General features: G+C 40.1%; 4 protein-coding genes across 8 annotated transcripts in view; 2 read left to right on the forward strand and 2 right to left on the reverse strand.

Annotated features, from left to right (window-relative positions):
- Nucleotides 1-574: 574 nt before the first annotated feature.
- Nucleotides 575-3,308, reverse strand: mdh1b (malate dehydrogenase 1B, NAD (soluble)). 3 transcript variants are annotated; one of them, XM_005450069.4, is made up of 10 exons: nt 3,066-3,301; nt 2,859-2,971; nt 2,642-2,776; nt 2,413-2,555; nt 2,163-2,331; nt 1,746-2,088; nt 1,510-1,651; nt 1,019-1,191; nt 844-907; nt 575-646 (listed from the first exon to the last, which is right to left on the reverse strand). In XM_005450069.4, the coding sequence occupies exons 1-10, from the start codon at nt 3,085-3,087 to the stop codon at nt 595-597; spliced, it is 1,356 nt and encodes a 451-aa protein (XP_005450126.1). In that variant the 5' UTR covers nt 3,088-3,301; the 3' UTR covers nt 575-594. The 3 variants fall into 3 exon arrangements, with proteins under 3 accessions (XP_005450126.1, XP_005450125.1, XP_005450127.1); XM_005450068.4 differs by having other exon boundaries at nt 590-646; nt 768-907; XM_005450070.4 differs by lacking the exon at nt 2,413-2,555 and having other exon boundaries at nt 590-646; nt 768-907; nt 2,163-2,279; nt 3,066-3,308.
- Nucleotides 3,309-3,484: 176 nt separating this feature from the next.
- On the forward strand, nt 3,485-13,613 carry fastkd2 (FAST kinase domains 2). 3 transcript variants are annotated; one of them, XM_025902815.1, is made up of 12 exons: nt 3,485-3,683; nt 3,902-4,557; nt 4,655-4,758; nt 4,841-4,949; nt 5,168-5,291; nt 6,728-6,867; nt 6,988-7,160; nt 7,441-7,598; nt 7,673-7,909; nt 11,063-11,159; nt 12,654-12,768; nt 13,161-13,613. In XM_025902815.1, exons 2-12 carry the CDS (start codon nt 3,937-3,939, stop codon nt 13,284-13,286), a joined length of 2,004 nt encoding a protein of 667 aa, XP_025758600.1. In that variant the 5' UTR covers nt 3,485-3,683; nt 3,902-3,936; the 3' UTR covers nt 13,287-13,613. The 3 variants fall into 3 exon arrangements, with proteins under 3 accessions (XP_025758600.1, XP_025758601.1, XP_013124384.1); XM_025902816.1 differs by having other exon boundaries at nt 3,905-4,557; XM_013268930.3 differs by lacking the exon at nt 3,485-3,683 and having other exon boundaries at nt 3,917-4,057; nt 4,147-4,557.
- Nucleotides 13,614-14,168: 555 nt separating this feature from the next.
- LOC100699099 (uncharacterized) lies at nt 14,169-17,417 on the reverse strand. Its single transcript, XM_003440964.5, has 4 exons — nt 17,073-17,417; nt 15,891-16,196; nt 15,658-15,806; nt 14,169-14,795 (listed from the first exon to the last, which is right to left on the reverse strand). The coding sequence occupies exons 1-4, from the start codon at nt 17,161-17,163 to the stop codon at nt 14,685-14,687; spliced, it is 657 nt and encodes a 218-aa protein (XP_003441012.1). The 5' UTR covers nt 17,164-17,417; the 3' UTR covers nt 14,169-14,684.
- Nucleotides 17,418-18,928: 1,511 nt separating this feature from the next.
- Nucleotides 18,929-21,112, forward strand: part of raph1b (Ras association (RalGDS/AF-6) and pleckstrin homology domains 1b) — a 43,745-nt gene continuing 41,561 nt past the window's right edge. The window contains 1 exon segment of the mRNA XM_025902814.1: nt 18,929-19,244. The gene's annotated coding sequence lies outside the window, so the exon portion shown is untranslated.

A 21,112-nucleotide genomic window follows, 5' to 3' on the forward strand; every position in this document is an offset into this window, starting at 1 on the left:
TGTTCATCTCCTGTAGATATTTTTTTTATGCCTGTCACTTCTTTTTGTCATTCACTTGTCCAGTTTCCTCAAATATTTTAAAGAAATTTTAAAATTTCCTCAAGTTATAGTGCTTTGGGAATCACATTGTTGGTGCAAAAATACTAGTGCTGAAGATACTCTGGCCCCTTTGGGGAAATAAATAATACATACATATATATTTTATAAAGAAATTTGGGTTGGCTCAAGACTTTTGCACAGTACTGTATATATGCAAGAGCTTGTTTTATGATTACATGAGAATCATATTCATATTAAACAACATAGTCAAAGCATATGTAAAAGGAGTTGCTTGAAGCCAAAGGCTGGGCTTCAGACTGAATTCATTTACTGTTGTGCCAAGATGATGTAAGCAGATTTCCCTATTTGGTGGTCAAAGTGGGCGGGGCTTACTAGCTAACTGATTTGCCAGAATATTTGAAGAAAATCAGCTTGTTTCAAAGAAAGAACCAAGGGCCAAGATCATGTAAACATGGATTTTAAAAAACATTTGAATCATGAAAAGTCCCGAGATAAAAAAACTAAAATATAGACATGGAAATGAGCATGCTTGCTTTAAACAACAGCTTTATTAGGTTGTGCCGCTGTCTGATCCAAACTGCTTTTCCTGAGAAAGAAAAGATAGTATGAATACATTTTTCTTAAATTACCTAAATTATGTCAAAATGTTAGCAACATTTTTAAGCAACAAGAATGTGCTACATCTAATATTAATGGTTTAAGTTTACCTGCTGCAGTTCACTTACTGAGAGCTCAAGCCTGTGCTTGAGCTCATTTTCAACGATCAACTCAGACACTACTGACCACTTGCCATCTGTGAAGGTAACTGGAACTGAGAAGACAATGCCATCTGGGAGACTGTAATGCCCTAAAATAACCCAAAAACAATCACATTTTGAAATAAGCTAGATCACACTGAATCAGAGAATCTGAATCGCATTTAAAAATCGTTCTGTCACACTGAAAATCAGTTCTCAACCTGGGCAAGCTACACCCGAAGACAGAACATCTGGACCACTAGCACCATTCCAAGCTTTCAAGACAGTGAGGATCCCATTGGCAGCTGATGGGGCGGCTACTTGGCCTGTCTTTGAAGTCACAGCTAGACGCCGCCTGCGTACCAAGTGGTGAAAGTCTGTTTCCAACCATTTCCTGGAAAGGAGAAGAAGATTATGTTGTGTGCCAACACAGGATGTTTTTTTCCATCAGAGCAAGCAGCTTTCTGGACAGATGTATTGTGCAATCAATATTTGCACAGACTGAAAGCACGCCAGTGGCTGGCCAGTGTCAGACCTTATCATATTATATTTGTTTACCCTGCCAAAGCCCCAGCTGGGTTGAGCTTACCAATGCGGTAAATCTAGGGCACCAGGAAATAACCACCTTCACGTTTGAACAAGGAGTCTGGAGAATTAAAAGTGCACTGAAAAAAATACAAATTAAGGTCTTTATGTTTCCGTGGTTACAGACCTGTCAGGAAAAATGCTTAGAAGTGGCTGGGAAAAGAAAGCTGGTCCTGTGATTGGCCCATTATGGTTGAAAACTTTTGCCCTCTGCAGGTCAATGTAGAAAGTACCGCTGATATTTCCCCACACTATTACATCTGTAATATCTGCAGAAGGAGAAGACATAAGAATTGATTCATCTTTTATTTCAGGGGCTGGTGCTAAAACGTGAACATGAGTCAACCGATTCACAGGAGATACCTGACGGCCTCATTCTCATCTTCTTCCCAAGTACAGCCTTGGCTTCGTTCTCCAGTTGAGCTGCAGCAGCCATAAACTGGTGGCTGTCGATGGAGCGCGCACTGTCCACAAGAAGCGAGCACCTCAGGTTGAGAAACGAGTCGCCGGACACGATCACCTTCACCGTCTCCTTGGCTGTTGCATCGATCAGTTGCCCGTATTCTTTGTAGCGCTCTGAGATCACATTTACCTTCTTCTTCTTTACTTCCTCACCCTCATTTTCTCCATCGTGCCCCCCATCATCTAAAAGGAGGATGACATCCGCCTTCCTGAAGGCTCGCTCCAGATCTGTGTCAGTAGTTACCTGTAAATAAATTTAATGACAAGGTTTTGCTTTCCTCTCGATGCGATCAAACAAATAATCGAGTCTTAGTGCACCTGGTGGAGCATGCTGATTGCCAGCTCCTCGATCTCCAACCTCAGGCTCTGTAACTGCTCCTCGTTTCCCTCCAGGTCCAGTAGGTGGAGGCTGATTGCAGAAACTTTGGGAAACACCTCGGGGGAGAGCAGACTGGGGATCAGGACTTGGCATGTTGGGTTGAGAGCACTATAAAGACACGCTAAAGTCCTTAAAAGTTTCCTAAAAGAGGAAATAGATTTTTCTCTTTAGCTTTTACGACAGACCCACCCAGTTATCCAAACATGAAGCGGTTGAATAAGACTGGCGCGATGCTGCTCTTCTTTGATGAGATTCATTTTGGCCTCCAGATTCTCTGCTGCAACACTCAGCATGACGTCTGTGGTCATGTCTGACGTGATGCCGTAGTAATCCTACGCAACCATTGTTCAATTGATGACATTTCCAGTTTTAAAAGTTTAAAAGTTATTGTAGTTGAGCAAATCTATTTTTTGCTTACCTGGCAGTGCTCTAGGAAGTCATTGAAGCCCCCCAAGAGCATCCCTTTGCCCCCTTGCTCCACCAGTTCCCTCCAAACCAAAGGGGAGCCCTCATGTTTCCATTTATTTTTTTCACACGTGGCCCCCAGCCATTCCTGCCCAGAGAGAGCTCATGCTGAGGTGACAATACATCCTTAAATTTATATGGCTAAAAACGATCACCTGAAAATATGATACCTTCCATTCATCTGGGAGGATGGAGATCTTATGGATCTTGAAGTCTGGCAAACACTGCTGGAGGGTGTCTGCTAAAAGCTCTGCTTTGGCATAATAAGGGCAGTCTGTTTTTCCTGTTCGAGTTCAAAATGCACAGATTAATGCACGTGTATGTACCGGAAATACAGGCAAATATTAGAGAGATTAAAATGAAATTTAAAGCTCTACCGGCGAGTACAAATTTTGCCATGCTGTGCGTCTGGGTGAAAAAGGTCTGTTGCTAGGAGACGGATGGATGGCGTTGCACTTATTTGAGTCCGTGTATGGCAAACCAAAGCCACTTTTTGTTACTCCTTTGTCATTAGAGATCACCACAGCGGGTTAAGTTTTACTTTGGATTACCTTCCCGATGCAAGCCCTAAGGGATTTGTGTCTTCAGATGGAATCGGACCAGCGACCTTTTGCTTGTCAAACGAATGTGAATACCGCCACACAAAATGCCATGACAATAAATAAATACATAAATAAAAGTGTTATATTTTTCGTTAAACCTATTTCAACTCCGCTCGTTTAAAATAGAAATAAATTAAAATTTGTATATTTGCGTTTTTATTTTTTTTTTCCTACTATCTTGACAGTACATGTTGACGGGGGGACGAATTATGGCGGTGCACACGGCGCCTACTAGCATGTGTGAGAAAACTTCAATGGACTGGCCTAGCACTGATGAACTCTATGGTGTCATGTAGCTGTTTATCTTTTTGCTGAACTACGTTTCTCTCCGATTTTTCCCGGTCTGGAAACTACAATGCGTCGCTTCGGTATACCTGTTTGTATGCGTCCAAGGTTAGCATCACTTAGCTAAAAGCAGCTAGTCAATGTTTTTATAACTTGAAGGAGGCAGTTTATTGACCTTGCTGACTATGTAATTAAGCAACATTGGTAGCCACGCATAATTTAAGAGAATTTGTGGCTATGAATGTAAAGTGTCAGGTCATTTAAACTGTAAGAGCAGTGGTATTATTTCTAATTTATTTGGCTCTGTCTCTATTTATTTTTTTCAATAGTTTTTAGCGCTTCTCTGTGTTATTAAAGAACCATGTCTGTATGGGTGTCAGAGGTGGTCATGAGACGGGGCCTGCGCTTTTGCAGCCGTAGGTCTCTTTGGCAACAGCGCAACTTCCTGTTGTCTGCGCCAATCAAGGACTCGTGTTCTCCAGGTAAACAGTTCTTCCACCTTTGGAGCTCAAGACAGAGTCAGACGTGGCTTTCTAGAAGTCCTGTCAGTTCAGTGAGGTTCTATTCACAGGGAGCCAATCATGGGGATGATCTGGAATATGGGGAGCATCTTCCCTCTCAACCTGCTGACTCAGCATCAGCTGAGAGAGAGAGGAAGCCTCCTTTCTTGGAGCTCCTGGAGAGCTGCGGCTCCCCGTCAGATGTGTTAGACCTCACCGGCAAGTACTCGCCCACAGCCCGACAGGTCAGCCACTGCCTGACCCACATGTGGGCCACCACTAAGAAGATGACAGATGAGCAGAGACGCTATGAGCTGCAGCTGATGTTTGAGCATCCCGCTTTTGACCAGCTGCTGCAGAGGGCCATGAAGACTGTGGTGCACATTCGCAATGAGGACGTGACTTACTCTCTCCTGAGTATGGTCAACCTGGGTGTTCCCCAACGTAGCCGAGTGGTCCAGACTTTTCTCCGAACCTGCCAGGTAGGCGGTCCACGAGCATGTGCACAAATTATTCTTCATCTTGGTGGTGTTTTTGTTTTTTCTGTGCACTCAAATGTGTCTTCTTGTTCATCAACAGGAGAAACTGAATGACTTTGATGAGAAGAGTCTGTCCATCTTGGCATCCAGCCTGGAGCAAATGGAGGACGGAGCCAATGTTCGTGCACTCAAGGAGGGCATGAGGTATGAGATCATGGAGAAAAAAAAAAAAGTCTAGCCTTAAAGTCACATGTTACATTGATTTTTATTTTTTTGTGCATCTTAGGCTGGTGGTGGAGGCCCGTCTTCCAGGCATAAAGAATGTAATGGCTCTCCAGACCATGATGCGTCTGCTGGGAAAAGATGCCCCAAAGGACCTCAAATGGAAACTAGAGGTTAGTTTTAATCTCATTTGAAATTCTGTCTCGCTGTTTTTAAATATTCTCCACATTTATGACTGAGCGCTTGTGTGCAGCTGCCCTCAGCTGTGCTTTTTGCATGGTATTTGCTTACCTGTGTAATGCATGGCTGAATTAACAGACAATCGTTCAAAAGTAGTTAATGTTTAAAAACTGCTGTTGCTGAATCTTTTCCGTGTCTGTGCTTCCTCCAGAAAAAGGCCTTATCTATGACAGACCACTTCAGCCTGCCCAACGCCCAATACATGATTTCCACAATGGCCACAATGGGCTTCTTCTCTAAGCCACTGCTGGATGTCTGCAGTAAAAAAATCACAGGTAAATCCTTCTCCACAAGAAAATAGTGTCCAGACAGTGTCACCCTGCCCCAGCGTCTAGATGTTGGTGGTGGGGATGAAGCAGATGGGGGCTTGGATGAGGTGTAGGTTACATTAGTGAGAGCCTGAAAGGTGAAGTGACAGAGGAGAGCAAACAATTAAAGCACAGGAAACAGGGCGACTGGCTTGCAGAAGGTGGACAAGAAAAACTGATGGACCAGAACGAAGGATAAAGAATAGATTAGACCGCCTAGGAAAGCAGGCAGATAATTGAATACAGATCTTCTTTATTCAACTTAGGTTTTAATTTTTATTTACCTGTAACCAAATTTTCATACATGTTCGAGTGAGACTGAGGCAGGTGGAAAGGTGAAAATGCAAGGAGCTGAGCTAGTGAAGGTAGATGAGTTTAAATAACTGGGGTAAGCCGTCTAAAACAACGGACAGCACATAAGAGAGGTGAAGAAGAGAGTGCAGTTAGGGTGGTGTGGGTGTAGCTGAGTGTCAGGGGTGTTTTGTGACAGAAGGATAGCAACAAGGGTGGAAAGGGGAGATTTATAAGACGGCAGTGAGACCTGCTATGATGTGTGGCTCGGACAAAAAGACAGAAAGCTGACCTGAAAATGCTAGTATTTTCATTTGGAGTGATCAGAATGGACAGGGTTAGAAGTGAGTACATCACAGGGACAGCTCAGGCTGAGCAGTTTGGAGACAAAGCTAGAGAGACAAGACTGCAGAGGAGAAACAAAGGATGTTGACGATGGAGCTGCCAGACAGGAGACCATTGGGAAGATTCATGTATGCAGTGAAGGAGGACACGCAGAGGGTTGGTGTGAGGGAGGAGGATGGTAGGGATAGGGTGAGATGGAGGCAGATTATCTGCTGCGGTGGACTCTAAAAGGAGCTGATGTGAAAAAAGAAGAGCTGTGATCTACAATAAGATACGCTGCTGTAGGTCACTTAAAAATAAAATGCTTAAATATGAGAGAAAGAAACCTGCACCAGTCCCTGGGCCAACTTTACAATACAGAAGATGACGATGATGGATAAACCATCCTGCTGGTTTAAAGAAACATCATAAGATAAATTTCTACTCTTGGCCATTAAAGTCAGTGTTTGGAAATGCTTATTAAACAAAACACAGCATACACTGTGAGGCGTTTCAGATTTTCGACACTGTGTTGTAATTTAGCACAAGAGTACTTCCGATACATGGGCAAAATTCTTGAAGTCAATATGTTTAAATAAAAAAATATATACCTTCACTTTCATTAAGTGATGTCAAATCGGTCTCCATTTGAACCTGCTAATAACCAGAAATAGCCTGTAAATAGGTGATGACTGTAGAAATTACAAGAATTATATTTATTGTGGATTAATTAAAATTAAAATTTAATTTAATGATTTTCCTTTTCCTACTCCTGACTTCTGTGTTAGAGAACATCCATGGTATCCCCTTCAACAGATTATTTAAATTGCTGCAGTCCTGTAGGGAGCTCCTCTACAGAGACGTTCATCTGCTCACCAGCATTTCGGACTATGTCGCTTCCTCACTGGACATTTGGACCAACAAACAGGTGACAACTATCTTCTGACCTGCTTTCTTGTCAAAATAGTAAATATGAGGTTTCAAGAGGAGGAACTTAAAATATCACACATGACATTTACTAATGCTCCACTTCTTTCTTTCTGTTTAGTTGCTTCTCTTTCTGTCTGTGTTCGAGAACCTCGTCTTCTGCCCCGCGGCCCTGATGGATGCTTATGCTGACAAAGTGATCGCCAACCCTGACGTCCTAACACTTAAAGACCTGCTCTGTGTCCTCAAGGTGTACTCCTCTCTGAGCTACGATCTGCAGGACAGAAGACAACAGTATGTAAACCATGTGACTCATCCAAACGTGTCCCTGTGGTTGTAGACATGGAGTAGAGGTTCAGGGAGAACAGTGTGCATGTTTATCCCACATCTGTCAACACCGAGGCCGATCGGCGAACACAGACAGCAGCAGAAGTAGAACGCTAATAGGCCGATCACAGTTGAAAACAGGCACAGCTGTTAGTTTGCTGGTTTTTGAACTGTAAAATAAACACATCTTCCTCGTCCGTGACTAAATTACTGTTGCTTGTCTTTGTTGGGTTTCTTGCTGCTGCAGGTTTCTCGATAGTCTGAGCCACGTCCTGAGCTCCTATTTGCCTAAAATAGCTGCGTTTGAGTTGTTGAAGGCCATTTACTGCCTCTGTCTGTTGGGCCACTTCCCTTACGCACCACTGGAGCAGCTTCTGCAGAGCAGTGTGCTGGAAAAGCTTGCAGGTAAAACAGTTCACTTTGACTGCTCTTGTCTTACACCTGGGTTTATGGTCTTCACCTGCTCCTTTTCTCCTCAGGTTTGAAGTTTCCGAAGAGCCAGGAGAGAATGTTTCAGATGGTGGACGTGTGCCTGCGTGTTGACCGTCCTCCTCTTCCTCAGCCCCTAACTGTCCCTGCATCAGTCCTGGGAGACACCACCCCCAGCACTCCATCGGTCAACCCTAGGCTCTTGCTGGACTTGCAGAGTCTGCTGGAGGATCAGGCGCATACGATGCTACAGGAGGGCGTGATGGTGGAGAATTTCTACTTCATAGGTAAGAAAAATTTGAGAAAAGGATAAAAAAATTAACATTTCAGCAGCATACTGGATACTTGAACTGTCTTGCTATAGAAAAGCTTTTCAAGTGAAGGCAATTTTATTATTATAACATATTGTATACATAAAGGAAACTCAAAGTATTTGACATACTGTATTAAAATGTTGCGAAACAGGTGGCAAGAAAAAGGCGAATGGAATTTGATGGTGCAAAAAAAATAAAACCAAAAAAAAAAAATTATAGGTAAGTCTAAAGTGGCAGTTTAATCTAAATGCAGACTTGCTTATTTTTCTTCTATACAGTTTAATCCTTCTAGAGCGGGATGTTAAACTCATTTTTCCATGTGGCATGTGGCCCACATGCCACATGGACTACTTTGATCTTTAGTAGTCCAGATGAGTGAAACTCGCCTTTTTGTTGTTTGAATGAAGTGTAACTACATTTAATCCCTAAAGAAGAAGTGCAATTTCAAATATACATGTCAGTTGTTATAAACAATAAAAAAGTGCTGCTGTAAAGAAAATCAGGCTTGAATTGTAATAAATAAATGTGTTTAAAAAATTATGAAAGTTTTTGTGAATTCAAGGCAGAGGGCATTTCAGGCCTGAGTGTTTTGGTATGAAGTGGTCACTTTTGGAGATATCCACTGTAGAAAAATCAGTTTTTTCTTGAATATAATGGAACTGATGGGCTCAAAGTGCCATTATAATAAAAGAAGGCCTAGTGTAATGGCTTGTACCCAGTTTGCTGTTCACTACATAAATTGGTTCCCATTTAAATTTAGATTCTGAATTAAGGCAACAATGTGTCTTTCCAGACAACATGACCCAATAATGCAAATAATTCTACAGCGCTAATTGTGAGCACTTTACATAGAAAATAGTTCTAACGTCTTCATCTGCCAGCCAGAAGAAACTTGCAGCTCAGCCAAGGAGGATGCTGTTAAAGCTGTTGTCTCGAACATTCTCCTGTTCGGCCAGCACATTTCTTGTTGCGCTTTTTTCAAGTTTCATTGTTTTTGGGGGTTTTTTCCCCTGTTTTCTGTAGTTTTTTTCCATACTTCCATTATTGTTTTTCACTATTTCCATTGTGTCTTTTTAACTTTTGTTCTGTTCTTTCTACTTATGTTGGGTTTTATTCAACCTCTTTTAGTTTTATTCAACGTATTTCTTCTTTATTTCAAATTATTTAGTCAATTTCTATTCTGTTTTTCTTACTTCCATTCTATTTTATTCTACTGTTTTTTATTGGTTTTTTTTATTTCTATTGTGTTTTTTTTCCCCCCAATTCCTTCATTTTATTCAACTTCCGTTTGATTTTTTTTTTTTAACTTCCATTGTGTTTTATTCAACTTCTGTTGTTTTGTTTTTTTATTGCCATAGTTTTTTTTTTTTTCTATTTCTGTCATGCCTTTTATACTTTTGCTGTTTCATTAAGCTTTAACTGTTTTGTTTTGTCTTTCTATGTCCATTAAATCCTGTTCTGTTTTTCTTATTTATACTTTGTTTTATTCAACTTTCATTGTATTTTTCTACTTACGTTAGGATTCCATTGTGGGGGTTTTCCCCCTATTTTCATTGTTTTTGTCAACTTGAGTTATATTGTTTTGGTATTTTGTGTTTCATTTAACTTCTGTTGTGTTTTTCTAATTGACATTCTGAATTTTTCAAATTCGCTTGTTTTTTCTTATTTATGTAGGTTTTTTTTCCATTTGTATTTGACTTATGTTTTTTTTCTTAATTCTGTTGTTTGTTTGTATGTTTTTCTATTTCTGTAGTGTTTTCTTGTTTCCAATCTGTTTTATTCAATTTTTCTTTGATTTTTTTTCTACATTTTTTTCTACTGTGTTATATTCAAAATCCATTGTTTTGTTTTTTTTGTTGTGTTTTTTTTGGGGGGGGGCTTGTCACATTCCATTGTGTGGGTTTTTTTTTAGTTTTTTTTTTTAACTTCTGTTGTTTTTATTTCTGTTTCTGTTATGTGTTATTGAACTTTTGCTTTTTCCTGTTTCCATTGTGTTTTGTTCAACATTGTTTTTCAAGTTTTGTTTAAAGGAGGTTTGACCTCTCAGGGCCACCGCAGAGCTCAGCCGTGAACTATGTTAACATCTTATCAGAGAATAGAGTTTTGTTTTAAGACAAATTTTGACCTGAGCCATGTTTTTTCAATTTCTGTTGTGTTTTTTCTCCTTATGCTGTGTTTTATTAGTCTTTTACTGTTTTGTTTTTTACTTCAGTCAACTTTTTTTTATTGTTTTCAACCTCCATTCTTTTTTTCTTATTTCTTTGTAACTTCTATTGTTTTTATTTCTATTTCTGTTATGTTCTTTCATTGTTATGTTGAGCCATGATGGTTTCTCAGAAAGCTAAATGTTCAGAATGAGAGAGATCATACAGAAAAGAATTGCAACTTGAAAATGCTCGCAACAAGGTTAGGAGACATTTCTTCTTGAGGCATTACTGCTGTCACTTTAAATCAGATTTTACAGAGTAAGTGGCAGAAAGAAACGAGAACAGTCATAAAATCTTGAGTTTAAATGGGAGCTGATTTCAGTAGATGGCAGCATAATGGCAAAATCCCATTAGATCATGTCAAGTTTGATGTCAGGGCACCACCAGCTGAGCATTTCCTGCTGATCTAAGAGCCTCCGTAGGCTTTCATTTCATAAATGAGACATTTATAGACGAACAGAAGGCCTTAAATTAACTTCTATGTGTAAGTGGAAGCCAGTGAAACAAAAGAACTGGAGTAAGATTTGACAGAAAAAGGATCCAAACCTTTGAGCAGATGAAATTAAGCAAGACTGACAAAAACACTGGCTCTTAAAAACAACAGTATGTGGTCTCCTCAGGGCCCAAATTCTTGCAGGTTGTCATTAAAGAAGTGGTTGAAGCAAAACAGTGAGAAACATAGTTCTGTCCCAGACTTTGTAAATATGTGGCAGAATTCACAAAAATTCTCTTGAATTTAAAAAACAAAAATAAGAAAACTATACAATTTGAAAATTTCAGTATCTGACATGTTGGGTTTTTTTTCCATCAGACATAAAACCCTGACTTTTTTTTGTCACAAACAGCTACTCTATATTCTCGGTTTAACCTGCTTTTGAAACTGTGATGCCAGCAAACGTCTGTCTGTGCTGTCTCCCAGACGCTGCTGTAACCAAACCTACGCCAAACCAAACCTCTGTGTGTGAAGCAAGCATCGGTGGAGGGGAAGGGTGTTCTCCAGCAGAGAGCAGTGAGCGGTAAGATATCAGCATGAGCTTGCTGCTGACAGCATCAATGCATTCATGTCTCGAACACACGTAAAGTCGTGTTTAAGTTCCTCATATTGTTCTTGATTTAATTGTGCTTATGCAACATTTTTTGAAATGAAGGTAGGTGAAGAGGATGTTGGGACTTTTCTTTTCCTCCAGTGTCGGGCACTGACGTAATATGTTGCGTGATTGGTAATATCTGACTGAGCATGCAGCAAAGCACCATGAATCTCATTTTCAAACTAAGACAAGCATGTAAAGACCTCGTTCAGGCACAAAAGCAGTCTTTGAAAGCAAATACATCAAGCAGGAGTGCATGCTTTGTTTGCTCTCTTTGAACTCTGTTATGTATTACAGGCGATACTTTACCGCCTCTTTTAAACATATTTCTATTCTTGGCTTTCAGGCACTTCTTTGCAATAAGCAGCAGGATTGTAAACAGCTGAAACTGAAAAATATGTGTCCAGTTCTTAAATTGGACACATTATTGTTGGAAAAATGTGTGCAACTACTGTATTCAACATTTTTTACATGGAATACAGACTTTCCTAAAGTTGCATGTGTTTAATCATGTAGGATACATGTAGATTAATATTAATAATATATTTTTTTAACTTGAAGTTTAGCTTTGCATTGACATTTTTTGTGTTTTTGATATTTTTATGCCCATCTGAACTTGTTTTTTTAATGTCCACTTTCTTTATGGTGATGCATTTTTTTAATGTCTATTTTTGTTTAGCCCTAAAGGGAGGGGGGGGGGTCTCCTGAGCTGTACTTTATATTCTACATATTATAGTAAAATAATGTGCAGAATAAGTTTTTTATCATTTTTTTTCACTGTGTTGCAGCAGCCAAAACCTAATCTGGTAAAACAGCACAGCTAAAAATAAATTTGTCAAAAGACAGACAAGCTCAATATTGTACAAAAATAGATAAATAGAAATAAATATAAAAATAAATATAATGAGGGGCTTTACAGGGAGAAGTCTAAAGAATGCATATAGGTCTTTTGGTACAAAGTAAAGGTTATGTGTGATCTGTTTCTGCTGACATAATCGATGTTACTGAAAGTATCAGAGCGTAATCAGAACTATCCATCTGTCATTTATTTCCATACAGCACAGGCGCGTTCATTTATTGGAACTGATTCAAACTATTGATTAAAACGGAATCAGCTCTTTTAAATTCTGCTTCGTTGAAATTTCTTGTCTCGACTTTACAGATGGTTTATTTAGTCAATAAAGTAATTAAAGGAAAAAATAGATGCCAGCGTCAATGAAAAGTAAAATCCTAATATCAGATTCATGCTGAGTAAAGCAGATAAAGTCAGAAAGAACACATTGATTTTCATCAGTGACAATAAACCCACAATCTTCTCCATCTGTCAGTTTTCAGATTTTTGTCTCCCAGTGATTTTATTCAAATTTTGACCTTTTTTTTTCTTTTTGGTAAAGCTGACAAATCATTCTCTTTATTTCCCAGAATTGCAGTAATTTATGCACCGCAAACTCGTTTTTGTTACGGCACGTCCAATCCCCGTGGTCCGCTGGCTGTGAAGATTCGCCATCTGAAGATCCTGGGATATAACTCTGTCCTGGTGAGACTTTGGCACCTTCAGAAAATAATGTCGCACTAACATTTTTGCACTATCTCTGCTTATTTTGCTTCTAAACCTTTTTGCAGCTCATGACTAACGCCTAAGTTTACATATCCAAATTTAACGTATCCGTTAGATTTGGGTTAAAAAGCAGAACATTGCTAATGTATGGCTGCACTACATTACCTGTTTATTAGAATTCAGGTCTCTTATTTCCTACACTTGTATCATATGTTTAAACTACTAAAATTAAGAAGAGAAACTCAAATATTATGTCTTCAGATTTGCTCCCTGTAGATTTTAATGGTAGGTTATTCTCTCTCGATTTTAGTGCAAGTAATGGAAGAAGTATCAGAGTGGATGATTTACATGATCCTAATCCTATTTTCCAGGTAACGGAGCAGGACCTGCAGTCTGTATCCAAGGAAACAAGGATAGATTTCCTCAGGGAACGGATTTTTCCACAACACCACAGACCCGAAACGCAGCCTGATGAAAAGGAGCACCTGCGATCTTAGTGCCAGATGTCAGCGTTAAATGGAAGGAAAGAGGCTAATCATCATGATGACTGACAGGTTTTGTGGTAGTATTTAAGAAGGAGAAAATATATGAAAGGTTTTAAAATGACTGTTTAGCTTTGGATGCATTTAGCTAAAGAAAGATGAGGGACACGTGAAGAGCAAATACACACTTTTCTCAAAGTACTGACAGAAAACAACTTTGAATGGCTCTTCGAAATTAAGAGTAATACTCTTTTGTTTCCATTAGTAGATTGTTTCATCTGTGCACACATAGTAGGACATCATTTTGTATATTTTTTTTTAATTAAAAAGATGCTGAAAAGAGTTGAAAGTGATTCTCTGGTTGCATGAAAGTAACTTTGCAGATTTCAGATAAGTTTTTACTGAAAACCTGAACTTTTCTTTGCTTACGCCTCCAGTTTTTTTTTTTTTTTTTAAAGGGTGCCCTTCTTCATAGAAGAATTGAGTGTGTGGGAGGTAAAAAACAATCTTTTATAGTCAGCATTCGTTTTTAATCATTGCTTAAAGCCCCAGAAATTGTTTCGAGGCCTAGCAGAAACTATGTCTACCTCGCTCATGCTTGCGGTAGCTGTTGAGTAAAACCCTGCTACTGAATAAAACCAGTGAAACCCGGTGCGAGTGCCTGCAGTGACTGCACAGAAAGTGCAAGGTGAGCAAGGTAAAGGTGGCGTCCCTTTGAAGCTGCTACATCTGCAGAGTGCACGACGGGTAAAAAAAAAAAAAAAAAGGAAAAACTAAGAGCGAGGAAGGCAGGAAACTGTGCGTGTTGTTATTGTTTCAAGTATCTGGCTCCCATCAGCCTCGGCGATATCAGCTCTTTGAGAAAGATGTTCTGCTTTTTTAAAAGTAAGAGCTCGCTGAAGTGAAAGAGAAGTCAAACACTTTGATAGCAGCTCGCATGACATTTAGATTCTTGATGCTGCGGTTTTGTGAGTTCTCTTTAACAGATTGAGCGTCCATAGTGTAGCACATTGATTTATGCTTCAAATGTGGTTAAGTCCCCTCTATCAGACACCACCTTCTGTTTCGACCACAAAGATAGGGGTTCCCAATTACATGTGTGTGTGTGTGTGTGAGAAAAAGAGAGAGACAGGCAGACTTAGTAAGTGAAACAGGAAGTGAGCAAAACCAGAAACCCAGGGTGTGTGTGTATGTTTTTTTTTTTTTTTTTTTAAGTTTTAATACAGCCATTGCTTTAAAGAAAAATGCTACTTTTGCTGTGTAGGTACAGATTTACTACAGTGTTGACAACGAAATATGAAAACACAAAAAACAAACCTCACAATTATGTGTTTGACAAAAATAAGCTACAGCGAGGACAGCCTGAATGTTTAGGTCTAAACTAAAGCTGTGCAAAATGATCCGATGAAGTCATTAGAAGTGTCTTTGTATATTCTGAAGACCTTTTTTCTTCTTGCGGTCCCTCGGCGCTCTGGGTTTGGTGTTCATGTAGTCACTCTGGTTTTCTGTGTTCTTCAACTTGAGCTGCAAGACACGTGAAGACAGATGAGCAACCGTCTCGGAGAGGGAAAGGGAAACTAATGTCATACCATGTTAGTGGAGAACACCTTCAATTTGAAAATTTTAAACGAAAAACAAAAAAAAATCTTCGTACTATGCAGGGGGGGAGGGTTATGCCTTTTTTCCTAAAATCTGACAAACAATAGTAAATTCTAAAATGTACAAAAGGCTTAGGATTTGTCTATTGGCTGTATAGAAATGTGTAAAACTAACAAGAAAGCAACAAAATGTTTCTCTTACAGTTGATAAAAGATGATAAATGTTGAACATTAAATAAATATGCCAAGGTTAGCAGACAGTATCGGCCCTAACAAGGCGTTGCCACAGTGCAAAGCTCTGCGTATTTGATTTGGCAGAATTTTATGATTGATGTCCTTCCTGACCCAAATACCGAGGGATTTGGTTCTCCTCACAGTCTTTTGTATGTTAGGTGAATATAACACACATGTATTTTTTTTCTCTGACACAAAAAAATCTACTGGGTTTTGTCTCTTTAAAACAAACACTTATGAAATAGTCATTTAGAAATACTGTCACATGATAGTTCATCCACTGCAACACTTGCAGCGCTGTCTGCAGCACATGTAGCAGAGTAGCATCGGAGCAGATTCAAATGGGTCGTCAGTGTTTGTGCGTAGCAGACTGTAAACCTCAATGTTTCCTTGTTTTAGCGTTGCTGTTGTGTATATTTGCATGTAAAGAAAGTAAATTTTCGCTCATAAAATTGCAGTATTGGCCAGGGTTCAGTAAAAATTAAGATAATTTGCTACAAACGACCGTTTCGAGCTCTATTTTTTCTCTTCCGTGTGGATCAAGGATATCTTACCCAGTTAAACAGTGCAATGATGGTGACTGTTACACCGTAGATACTGACAATTGCAATCACCATTATCCAAATCCATAGAAATTCTTGGCATGTGTTTGGTGCGACTCCTGTGGGATTGCGTGTGGGGTTCAGGGGCGCGTGAGGGCATTCTGCAAGAAGCATATTCAGGAAGTGTTTAGTGTACTGCACTGTGAATTACAGACCGTTTAAAACCCTTTTTAGGACCCTTTTACCTTTTACAAGCAGAAACTTGCCACATCTTTTCATAAGTGGAGGAGGGTACGTCTTTGTGATGTTGCATCTGTACAGTCCTCTGATATTGTGTCCTGATTTGAGTGTGAAAAACCAATGTGATCCATTTGTGTGCAGTTCCACAGCATCCCATTTCATCCCAGTGCAATTCGTTTTCTGTTTGCATGTATGGTTGTGAATCACGTCTTCATCTTTAAGAAAGTAAAACGAAATTTCTTCGTCGTTGGGCTGTGTCAACGGGCACGTTACAGTCACGTTGTTATTTGCAGAGTCGTGAATCGTCAAACCTGGAGAGAGAGATGTGAGAATTTGCGTGATCATAAATGCCTGTTACACATGTGGCATGTTATACTTTTTTTTTTTTTTTTAATTTGTTTGTTTGCTTTTTTTTTGCTTTTTTTTCCCCCCCCCCAAAAGTTAACTTGATGTAAGGCTTGGAAAAGGACCGCCATTAACCAGCACCAAACACTTGGCAGAGGAAACGGCTTCATAGAGCCAGAGCTCCTGCAAAGATTCAGACATTTGCATTTAATTCCCCTTACTGAAATTCAGGCTTTGAAACCAGTCATTTCAGAGCAGCTCCTCCCCCGCATGGAATTTGTTTGATATCAGCACATTTACCTCTTTCAGCCAAACTCACATTTCACATGAAAAACAAGATGTGTGATACAAATGGCAGACTTGAGTCAGACGCACATTTAGCACTGTAACACATGAACCACATGCAGTTTTGGTGACGTATCTATCTGTTGCATGGATATATGTTGAAACGCGCTTTCTGAACTACGGTATTTGTCGATTTAAGGACGATCTCGGGCGCCACGCGGATAAATGTGTGTGTTGTTTTTAAATTTAACCCCTACGTGTTTTATGTGTCTTAACCATAAAACAAAACAAACTCGAGAGCGGCTGAAATATCAAGCCAGGATATGTACTTACGCAACTGATGTAGTTCGTAATCTAAAGGCATTAAATACTCAAGTACTACTGCAGTACTCATTAGAATTTGAACCTCAGTGTTTACAAATGAAAACGAGCAGTTTTGTTGTCCCCACATATGCACGGATCTCTTGGATTATCAGGCACTGAAGTACCAAGCTAGAGTCTAGCCTGCAGTAATTCATAATAATGCTCATAGTGTAATCATAATAAAGTCTGCTTACCGCTCCAGTCACACTTGGAATCACTTTGATCCTGAGCACCATGAGATGACTTGCAAACCAGAAGGCACATGAACATCCATGAAATCCTCATTTTCTGCAGAAAGAGCGGGAATTTGCCTCCAGTAGAATGATGCCCCCAAGGCTTCCCCTCATCACCTAAAACCTCCGAGCTCCTCCAAGCGAACCTGCACAAAAAAAATCTGATCCGTTACTCCGATAACATCACGCACGTGTTCTTTTGACTGTAATGCCGTCTATCCTTGCTCTGCTTCTGACTAAAAACACTCCCACACAGTGCAGCAGTGACTGAGGCTCACAAACACACCCTCTCTTGACAGAAAACATCCTGTGGCGAAAAAAAAGAAAAAAACGCCTCCTCTACTGAAGTTTCATGCTGTTTCCCAGAGTTTGTGACCTTTTATGCCATCAGCGTGCTTAACGTTAGTGTTGTTGGTCGTGTAGAGCGAGCTAAACTCAGGTTTTGTGTTTTAAACAATAATATGGAACGGGTGTAAACATTAGTGTCTGATCTGTAGTAGGGTAATAAGACTTGTGCTGCTCCTCTTATAAAGGTGGAGCGTTCAATAGTGCGATGACCTTGTGTGTCACCTGAGAAAGTTTACGGAACACAATAAAAAAAAAAAAACATGCACTGGCAGGTACTGAAGTGTTTTGTGTGAGAGCCAAAGTGTGATTACAGGAAAGGCTGACTGGCAGAGAAGAAGGCACTTAGGAGAAGTCTGTACACTGTATGAGTCACAGTCGGTGTATGGCACAGTCAGTGACACAGTTACTGTATTAAGGAGGGAAAAAACATGTGTGAATGTGCTGTGTCCATACAGGTTTCTTGTCAGTACATTGTAACTGTTTCCCAAGAGGGATTACCAAGACCTGAGATTAAAATTTTTAAAAAGCTGCACATCCACAGAAACTGTAATTTAGGTGCAATGTATTTTCTTGTCCACTAGATGGCCACATAACATTTAAATCCGACCGCAGTCTTCTTGGAGCGTAACAGGTTATGGGAAATAGTTATTAAGTTGCTTTTCTTTTTGTATATGCAGATAAGCATAGCTTCTAGGCATTAATGGGCGTTAATGGCACGATGGTAACTATTTATTTTGTTTGCTGACACATTCACATGGGACTATATTCACATGAATTAGGAATTTTAACTCAGAAGATGGCTGAGAGGCTGGAAGGGTGGGCGGATTGGGAATGTAATACATCCATATGGATAAAAAATAATCCCCTAATCTGGAACATGCCCTCTATGTCTGATGGTGGTGGTCGTGGCGGCTTTGGGTGGGTACAATTAAATCGGTGCATTGTGGCCGCCTCAGACTTTTAGATGTTTCACCTGAATTTCTCTTCAGACACACTGAAAAGCGTAATTATCATTATTATTATTATTGTTATTATTATTATTGTTGTTGTTGTTGTTGTTGTTGTTGTTGTTGTTGTTGTTGTTGTTGTTGTTGTTGTTGTTGTTGTTGTTGTTGTTATTATTTAATAGCTCTTGAATGCTGATGTTGCCTTTACAATCTGTAAACGCTATTGTGTACTTCACACACATGGAGAGATGCCAAACTGCCTTTCACTGTTCTTGTAACAGTGACAATAAAAAGCTATTCTATTCTATTCTATTCTAAATAATAATACTTTAGTGACCGACCCTGGAAAAGCAAAATTGTGTAGGCTGTCATTTTTATTTATTTATTTTTAATTTAGGGGCAAAGAATAACTTTACATTGAAGAATTAAGCATAAAACCGTGCTTATTGGCCAAACAGGGGATCTTATCGCTTCTCCTTTCATCTGCCTTTTAGCTATGTCATTCCTCGTCATCTCTAATCCACAATATTCCCGGCAGATCCTGAAGGCAACGCTGGATCCTGGGCTGGACAGGAAACGACGGAGACGCGCAGCGTGTCTCCAGCTCCGGGAGAGAAGAATGGAAAAAGGGGATAGGGTGGTGGACTCTGTGTGTGCGTGTAGACGAGGGCAACGCGTGGAAAAAAAGATGAGGATAATGGGCAGAATTTAAATAGATTTTATTTTAAATAGATAAATACACATATCAGGAGTTTCCCCTCTCGCTGTGGACGTTTTCTCCCATTGGAGCGCAGACCAGAGGAGAGGAGCGGAGCCTCTTTGTGAATCCTGTTTCACTGTAAGTGGATTTTTTTCCCACCTCACTACTCTGGCATTTTTAAAATTATATTCCCTCCCCTTCCTTCAATTCTAACTTATTAACTTATACAGAGAGAATGTCAACCATGGTAGGGACTAAAAAAGCTAAATGTCAGTTAATGTTTCCAGCCCATCCTAGACTGTATCCTCGGGGAAAGGGAACGGACACACTTCTTTAAAAGCTGAACCGCTAGATATTGGGAAAGAAGGCATTCAGTTGTGAATGCGTCGTTAGCTGTTTGTTAAAGTGTTTGTTGTGGTAGGGCGTTTGTTTGAATGGGAGGGGGGAGGTTTGTGTGCCCCCCCTTTATGCGGCCATTGAACGCTGCTTTTCTTGGGGAGGAAGGGTGTGTGGCGTTTGTGCCGACTGGGAAAAGAGCCGCATTTTTTTTTTTTTTTTTTAATGGGAGTGCCAACTGAACACGAGCCCGTTACTGATGTGATGTTTTGTTGCCAAAACTGAACCCTGCGCCTCTGTCGTGGACGTCTACAGGTATTTCCAGCCCCATTTTCCTCCTCTGCCTTCAGCTGAACAGAAAGATGTATGGCTAGTCTCCACCCTGTTTAGCAGGGAGGAGGCTACAATGGCCGATGGTATTGTCGCGCTAATGTTTTTATCTTATTTTTTCCCTAATGAAATACGATAGTTTATATCCCTAAAACCAGGTAAAATGAGGGGGAGATGTGTGTTATTGTTGCTGGTTTCAGCCCATTGTCGCCTGCCTCCCCAACTGCAGCTCACGGGCACAGCTTTAATTCCCTTTGTTGGGTGACGCCGCCGGCAGCAGATTGGATAAAACATGCAGCCAGTTTGACCAGTGGCTATTGCCAGTTTTATGCTAGCATCCACCTTAGCTAGTGGACACCCTGGTGTGGGGGGGAGAGAAAAAAAAGCTAGCCAGTGTTCGTGGAGGCTTAGTGAAGTCTGTGGGAAAAGTTAAAGCTCAGACACATGTTGTGCTTACACTAATTTAGCTTCATAACAAGCCTTTTCGCATGGCTTTAAAATTTTACTCTTACAATTAGCTTGCAGCCAGATGCTAATAGTGCAAAGATAATGAACCGGCGTTGACTGGGTAGGTTCAAAGGTCATTGGCAGAGGCTGGCTGGCAGACGTATGCCTTTTTTTTATTTCTTTTTTTTAAAAAGCCTGTTATTTATGCTACCAAGGCCAATTGAGGACAGCTTTTTTTCCCTTTCTTTTTTTTCTGAACACACAACAAAAACAAGCAGCATTTTTGTTTTCCAAAATGAGCCACTGAAGCAGCCCCCCCCCAAAAAAAACACAGTCTTTATTCCCCACAGTGGCCTTATAATAGACCGTTTGTGTCCTTAAGGCACGCCTGATTTGCATCCACAAAGCACTAGACTGGAAGTACTATTATTCCAGGCATTGAGACGGTGCAGCAACAGTGCAGGCCGTTTGCTTACAGTGCAGTCAATGAGTTGAAAATAAGTACTGGACTTCTGGTTTCTCGCTGTCAGGCACATGCCTTTAAGGATGGGGATTTTTGGCAGCAGACCAGAGTCAAATTTCACTCCCTTGTCATGTCAGTGAGACAAAAGCAGTCCTGAAATGAATGATGTCCAAAACACATCTGGAAAACCCAGCATATTCCTTTGGGCAGTTTAACTGAGGCAGTGTTTCCTGTTATGAATGTGCTTCTGGAGAACTTAATTATCAGCTGGTTATGTTAAATGGATGGCCCAAAAGATATTTGTTCTGTTGTTTTGGATGTTTTGCGTGGCCAGCCACATTTTTTATATACATATAGCTGCAGCAAAAACATACACAACCTGTTTAATTCAGTGTCATTATTCATGTCAAAGTCATAACTAAAAGCAAAA

Source organism: Oreochromis niloticus, linkage group LG23, assembly GCF_001858045.2.
Source record: "Oreochromis niloticus isolate F11D_XX linkage group LG23, O_niloticus_UMD_NMBU, whole genome shotgun sequence".
Taxonomy (NCBI): Eukaryota; Metazoa; Chordata; class Actinopteri; order Cichliformes; family Cichlidae; genus Oreochromis; species Oreochromis niloticus.